This window comes from Sinocyclocheilus grahami, unplaced genomic scaffold (assembly GCF_001515645.1).
Source record: "Sinocyclocheilus grahami isolate Dianchi unplaced genomic scaffold, SAMN03320097.WGS_v1.1 scaffold636.1, whole genome shotgun sequence".
NCBI classification, from domain to species: Eukaryota; Metazoa; Chordata; class Actinopteri; order Cypriniformes; family Cyprinidae; genus Sinocyclocheilus; species Sinocyclocheilus grahami.
In genome coordinates, this window is record NW_015505815.1 from 331,589 (window position 1) to 339,615 (window position 8,027).

Genomic DNA, 8,027 nt, shown 5'->3' on the forward strand with positions numbered 1-8,027 from the left:
ACAGTACCTGGTACCTGGTACTTTTTTTAGTACCACCTCGGTTGGGGTTCCAAGCGTACCGTACCGTACCGTTACCAAAACGTGACGTGTAAACTCACGGATCACGGATTGGCCGGAGAGAATCCTCACTACCTGCGTCACTGAACTTGCGACACAAACACAAAAGAACCGCTAGATTTAAATCAGCACAGCCAGCGAAGGATCGAACGCAACGGTTTTGAACGAGCGCACCTTTTTTTAACAACCAAAAAGTGGCTGTTCCCCCTGTTGAGGAAGAACAGACGTTCCTCTCGTTGATAGCAGAGGAGCGGATCCAGCGAGAGCTTGATGGGGCGATGCGGAATGAAAAAGTTTTTCAGGAGTCGCGGCAGTAGAGGCGGCGCAACTATAACGACATGTGAATAATCCCGCCCACTCTAAAGCGGTACTAAACTGCAGTGGAAACACAAACCGAGCCGAACCAAGCCGTGCCGTACCGTACTGAGCCGTACCGAGCCGAGTCGTACCACGCAGTGGAAAAGTGCCATATGTAAATGTGTCTGTGTACTTTCTCTAAAAGTGTTTGACATGTGTCTTCTGTTTCATTTACAGTAATTGGTGAGTCAGTTTACACCTGGTACCAGTTGTACAGCTCTGGACAGTTGTGAATACAGCGTGTACTGCACACACCATATTCAATATAACTTCATACTCATAGCAGAGCACTATCTACAGTTGAGTCTGAAATCACACATTATCAGTGACATGTAGCATTCATTACATAGTGAATACTGTATACGTGAACGAATGAGCAGTTTCAGACAGTATAAGCATGAAATTGAAAAAAAAAACAGTGTTTGTATGTGCCTTGTTCTCTTGTGTAAATTAGTACAGCAATAATGGATCTTTAAATCATTTTTAGTGTAATAATACAATACACTTTTTGTATTTTCAATAAAATGTTATGTTAAATAGAGAAAGGGTCCACTTACAATGTGTAGTTTGAGATAGTCACCTAACCCAGAGGAGCTGTTCACTCGCACCAGTAGAGCTTCTTTCAGATGAGTACTGAATCCCACCGCCAGCCGATCTGCTCGTGTGCTTGGCCGGTCGTTTGGTGGCCATGTGTATGTGATCAGACCACCGTCTCTCGCAAATATAAATGTGGTGCCTGCTGCAGGAGACACAGATGTGCAAACAAACAGAGATAGTTTGGTCAATTTATTTAATTTATATATGAAAAAAACCTTATATAGCATTAAACAGACAAAGAGATTGATAGATAGATAGAATGCATTAAAGGAAGTTGTTTTTATATAAACAGCTGTTAGATTATGTTCTTCTCCTCAGCATCTGTTCTGAGCAGTAAATAGTAAATTATTCTTTGTTGAATGCATTTCAGTGAGCAGCAGGAATCTATAGAATAAAGCTCTTTAATCTCCATTTCTATCTCTATTTTCTTGACCAGGATTTAGTTTATTTAGAGGTACTTGCGACCATGTGCGACTCACTTTTCAGGTGTGCACACCAACTTTACCTCAGTGCCTGACGAAAGTCAAACAAGAGCACAGACCATATCCCATATCCACAGAACATATCCTGTACCACTCAAATATGGCAAAAACCATAATCAGGAATATTTTGGTGAATATTGAGACCGTAATTGATTAACACAAATACTTATTGACTCAGCAGGCTTTAAACACCTCTTAAACACATCATACAGAGGCTTTAGCCATTGCAATGGAGCTTTTGTAGAGAGTGAAAGCAAGAGCAAGAGATATGAGTGAATTGCAGAGTCTCAGCAGTGTTGGGCAGTCGCATCTCTAATAATAGCAAAGCTGTAAGTTTAAGAGTGCTTCCACCTCGCTGCTGAAAAATGTCAGGTAGATTTTCAGTAGCAAAACTGATAACACTGCAAGACAGCACTAACAAGTTTTTTTGCTTGCATAAATGTTTTATTTGTGTGTGTGTGAGAGAGAAAGATAAAGCAGGAGAATAAGATATAAAAAACAAGACTTAATTGAAAAAAGATTCCAAAATTCACATCCTGTCAGCTCTTTATGCATTCGAGAGTTTTCTTTCGGTTTCTTTTCTGTTGTCAAAACATTCTGGCTGTAATTAGTGTACATCATTAGTACTGGAAATGACATCAATGTGTAACTCTATCACTATATTTTAGCTAATAAGCATTCGTAAATGCAAATATCAAAACCTTGTGTCTTCTTTTATTTATGTTCTCTTCTTTTTTTTTTTGTCAAAGTCAACAACTGCGTTATTCAACAGCAGCATTTACCACAGATGAGCACAGAGAGAAGAAGAAGAAATAACCACACAGAGGAAGTCAAGTGGGAAAAAAAGTAGGCAAGGCCCAGCATTTCAAGAAAACGGTGAAAAAAATAGATGCAAGGATTCTATCAATCCTGCAGCAGAAGCATGCACAAGAGAGAAAAAATCCACATTATCTCACATGACTTACGTTCATGGCCTTTATGTGTTTTAATTATAATGCTTAAACAAGCATAGAAAAATGTGTACACTTTATAGTAAAATAAGAATCTGTATTATTTGAACAGTAAAAATCAAATGTATTATTATTTATTTATTTAGTCTATTGCTCATTGTGATTGTTATTTGTGGTGGAAGGCAACAGTGTAATGTTCTCTTGTGCATCATAAAAAAATATATAACAAATGTATCCCCAAAGCCTACTGACTGAGATGTTAAGGTCTGCAAATTGTCACAGGTTTAGCATAGTGAGCGCAGCTTTAGCAAGGTGATTGGTCATGTGGTCAAGGAAAGGATAAAAGAAGACTATAAATATAATAAAGCTTTTCTCATTTTTTGATTCTTCTTTTGTGCCTTTTGCCTCCTGGGCAACTGGGTTAAAGTAATCTCTCTCTCTCTCTCTCTAAACATATCAATTCTCTAAACATATCAATTTAATCATGGTTTTCAGCATCAGCTCTGTCCAGTGAACATAAGAATGCAAAGTAATCTCAGACAAAGCCATCAATCCATCTATCTATTTTTCAAACCGCTTGTCCTATGTAATAGGTGGTAAACAGGGGAACGTACGGTGGCCGAGAAGTGCAAAACAAATCACAATTCTGAAAACAAAATAACAAATTACAAACGCAAATGCAAGTCTAAAAAACAAAACAACAATTCAGAAAACATTATAACAAGTCAGAAAACACAATGAAAAATTCGAAAACAAAATAACAAGTCAGAAAACACAACGACAAATCAGACAAACCGGAAGAGGTAGGTATAGTTTGAGACAGCGCCATTGGTTTGGGATTACTCACCGCTGACTGGCCGAGACATCTGTCAATCAACATATACAGGAAGAACTATTTACAATAAGTGCAAATACCTATTTACACTATGTTAAAATAGCAGGATTTCTACTATCAAGTATACTACTAGTTGCAAATAGTGGCAATTATCTGCACTTCAGTATTGTAGTACATTATAAAACAGTATGCAATAATAATGTATTGAGTGTAAATTATAATTTTAATTTTAATTATTAAATGGATGCCACCTTATTGGTACAATAAAGCCCTCCCTACACCTACCCTAACCCTACCCGATACTTTATTTTCAACTTTTTGATTATTTCCTTAATTTTTATATTATACTACAAAAAGGGTAATAATTATAATTATTACAAAACGTAAAAAAATGGACACACTTCACTGAAATAAGCAGATAAATGGCAATTAGCCTGAAAACATGAATTGTAAAATGGGCAGTTTAGTGGCACATCATATGTATGAAAACATGATTTATTTGAACTATTCACTGTGTTTTTAATTCAACATAACATAAAACTCATTTAAATATATAATGTAATATAGGGCATAATGATTAAAAATATATTAACTATAAGAAAATATCCTCATATTTCAAGGTTTTGAAAGTACATAAATAGTTTAAAATACAGCTACATCTACATTAATCCGGATACATTTGAAAACGACATTTTCATTTCAAAACATTCTCCATCCACACTAGCATTTTGAATATTTTTCCAAAAGTGTCTGATCCACACTGAAATGTCAGAAAACACTAAATTCACCTGACTGCACATGCATAGAATCTCAAAAGCTCACTGCGATGATACAGATGGAAGAGACATAATAAAGTTATCAAGCTATTCTTCTGGCAGGATAATTTTATTTCACGAAATATCTCACCATTCACTGATGCATCCAGTGCCGCTCAATCACCACTATATACTTGGTCTAAATCACAACCTGCCTCATGTTTTACATTTTCTGTAATCTTTGCAGGACTGTGATATGAAGAACGTACAGAGTTGCATATCTTTAGCAACAATGTGAAAGTGAACAGCACATAACAAGCACATACTGGTATTAACATAGATATTGGTACATGTCTAAGCATGCGTCATCTTTTTCAAATACCTCTGTTTTCACAGTCCACAAAACAATGTGAAAATGGCATTTTAAAATGTATTCACTTGGGAGAGCATCTTCAAACAGTTCTGCTTTCACAGGACAAAAATGCTGTCTCAAACTGGAAGGAAGGCCAAAATTCAGAGAAAAAGATGCATTTTCAGATCTATCTGGATTAGTGTAGACGTAGCCTACGCAGCTGTGGTTATGTTGGCGGAAACTGAGTCATCAGTGTCCCAAAGTGTAGTGAATCAGAGTCGTTGCCAGTGCCTGAATCATGTACACGGCATTTTGATTCATGACCTAGGGAGCTGATTAAGAGCTGATATCTGTGTCTCCTGCCACGTGACTCCTTTAGCAGCAACAGCTGCTGCCAAATGTTTCATTTAGCTGCTTATAAGACCTGCATGAAGTTGAGGATGAACTCTGAACCAGTCCTCTCTACAAATCTGTTTCAGTTTGCCCAACATTTGGTGGGATGGACTGATGAACACTCGGTTCTTTAGCTAAACCAGCTTTGTTAAGGTGACCATATGTCCTCTTTTTCCCAGACATGTCCTGGTCGGGATTTCTAAATTGGCTAGATTTTGGCTTTGCTTTTCTACTGTTTTCAAACTCGCTGAAGGTAATGACTGCAAAGTACCAATGACGTGATAATCAAGCAATTGTGACATGCAAGAATGCAGAATATACAGGGAATGGCCATACATATAATGAATGAGGAGTGTAGAGAGCACGGCAACAGGAAATCAAAGCCAAAACCCAGACATTTTAGGCAAGGCAGAAATCCCAGCCAGGACATGTCTGGGGAAAAGAGGACATATGGTCACTCTAGCTTTGCACATCTCTAAAATGCATCTTCTATGGTCATGTGTAAGTTGTTGGGACTGAGGCATGGTTCACTAATTGATCTCTCTTGAGAAGAACAGATTTGTTTTGTGTGCCTTTATTGAAAGAGCAGGGCACCTGTGAAACATACACAGCCAGTCTCTTCTTCTTAACTGAAACATCTGACTCCAGTTACCTTTTGGATATCTTTGAAAAGTAAATCTACGTGTGAGTGTGTTATTAGTTATATTGTGTTTGTCTATCATTTTACTTACAGTATCTCACATTTGAGTACACCCCTCACATTTTTGTAAATATTTTATTATATCTTTTCATGTGACAACACTGAAGAAATTACACTTTTCTACAATGTAAAGTAGTGAGTGTACAGCTTGTATAACAGTGTAAATTTGTTGTCCCTTCAATATAACTCAACACACAGCCATTAATGTCTAAACCGCTGGTCACAAAAGTGAGTACACCCCTAAGTGAAAATGTCCAAATTGGGCCCAATTAGCCATTTTCTCTCCCCGGTGTCATGTGACTCAGTGTTACAAGGTCTCAGGTGTGAATTGGGAGCAGGTGTGTTAAATTTGGTGTTATCGCTCTCACTCTCTCATACTGGTCACTGGAAATTCAACATGGCACCTCATGGCAAAGAACTCTCTGAGGATCTGAAAAAAAGAATTATTGCTCTACATAAAGATGGCGTAGGCTATAAGAAGATTGCCAAGACCCTGAAACTGAGCTCTTCGGAGACTGGGCTGCAGGGCAGTATTCCAACATGATAACGACCCCAAACACACCTCCAAGACTACCACTGCCTTGCTAAAGAAGCTGAGGGGAAAGGTGATGAATTGGCCAAGCATGTGCATCCACATAAACCCTATTGAGCATCTCAAGGTCTCTAACATCCACCAGCTCCGTGATGTCGTCATGGAGGAGTGGAAGAGGACTCCAGTGACAACCTGTGAAGCTCTGGTGAACTCCATGCCCAAGAAGGTTAAGGTAGGGCTGGAAAATAATGGTGGGCGCACAAAATATTGACAATTTGGGCCCAATTTGGACATTTTCACTTAGGGGTGTACTCACTTTTGTGGCCAGCAGTTTAGACATTAATGGCTGTGTGTTGAGTTATTTTGAGGGAACAGCAAATTTACACTGTTATACAAGCTGTACACTCACTACTTTACATTGTAGCAAAGTGTCATTTCTTCAGTGTTGTCACATGAAAAGATATAATAAAACATTTACAAAAATGTGAGGGGTATACTCACTTCTGTGAGATACTGTAGATGAGGATTAGACCATTAGTAACTGATGCAGAAATCCAGATCATTTCAAAGGGTTCACAAAGTTGTCTCACATCTGTGCACTGGTAAATGAAGCTTAGCCAATCATAGCAAAGTCCATTTACATATAGATGCCTTAAAGAAATAGAACCAAAATCGACCCCATTTAATTCTATTGGTCAGCGACACAGAGGAATGCAAAACTAAATTAACCTAAGCTGCTAAGTACACACATATCACACACACCATCAGAGGAAATATGTTGATTTAGGAGAGATGTAGTTGACAATAATGCTACTAAATTCATAAATATGAGCCAGTTTGGGGGGTGTTTTTGACATTTGTATATTTTATCAGTGTTTGCCAGCAATGGTTAAAGCTTGCAGACATGTGTTGAGGAGACGGGGGGTGGGGTGAATCCCCCACAATCCTATTAGTGTGGATTAGAGCGTGGCTTCATCATGCATCGTTACACAGCTACAAGGTGCCGGATTGTGCATCAGCAGAAAAAAAAAGCAGTGACACTGCTGACTACCTCTTACAGGTCTTTTCCACCATTTTTTTTTTGTTGCTTTTTTGCCAATGGATAAGGCTCACTGAGGATTTATTAGCTTATTCAATAGCTTGTAAACATGTTTCTAGCTGTGTTTCAGCACCTGTCATTCTGCATTTCCTTCTGAAGGAGCCAAGCATTAGAAACACGTGATGAGTTTATATTTGATAACGTACCTGATGATTTCAGTCGTACCTTAACCATTTGAGTGCCACATTTCAGCACTAGTTGTTTCATGCATGTCACAATGTAACGCAAACAGTCTGTTCCCGAAAGGATAGAGCATCAGCAAATATAGTTCAAATTAAAACAAAAAATGTGGAGCAAAGCACTACTGCTCAGCACAGCAGCAAAAACATCGCTGACAATGATAATCAGCTCAACTTCCTTAAGAAACAGAATCAGCAACGTCTTCACCAAAGCATATCCTCTGATTTTATTCTGCTTTATTTTTATTTCTATAGTTTCAGTGCATTAACAGCACATAATGGATTATTGGTTATCACTTATCCAACCAATTAATGAGATATATAAAGATGCTCATGACGTGTTACTGTCACTGGATAGTGAAGCTTTGGGCTGTTGGACTGTGAGTGTTTACACTGTTCTATATCTACAGCACAAAAACTACCACATTCAGCTTCACTGAACATAAAAGTAGCAATTTAATTGTCTTTTTTTTCCTTCTGTGATGCGCTATTTTGATTATACTAGAAGCAAATCTATGCTTTTGGAAAGAAAACTGTGTATCTGTCCTGTGTCACTGTAACAAAATTATTTAGTCAACTATTCCCCCCCACCCCCCCCCAAGAGAAATTCAAAAAGGTTTTCTATGAGGGTTATGTTTAATACCATTAGCTCGGTATAAAAACCATTATGTGAAACAGACTCCAGTAGAGTGACCTAATTGCGTTAGTGGCTGGTCAATAGAGGGCGCTAGGGTACCCC

The 8,027-nt window shown here is 38.1% G+C and overlaps 1 protein-coding gene across 1 annotated transcript in view; it reads right to left on the reverse strand.

The window, feature by feature from the left end:
- LOC107558206 (neurexin-1a-like) overlaps positions 1-8,027 on the reverse strand; it is a 157,154-nt gene that overhangs the window by 40,203 nt on the left and 108,924 nt on the right. Inside the window, 1 exon segment of the mRNA XM_016241830.1 lies at positions 972-1,153. Coding sequence (XP_016097316.1) covers positions 972-1,153 — 182 coding nt within the window.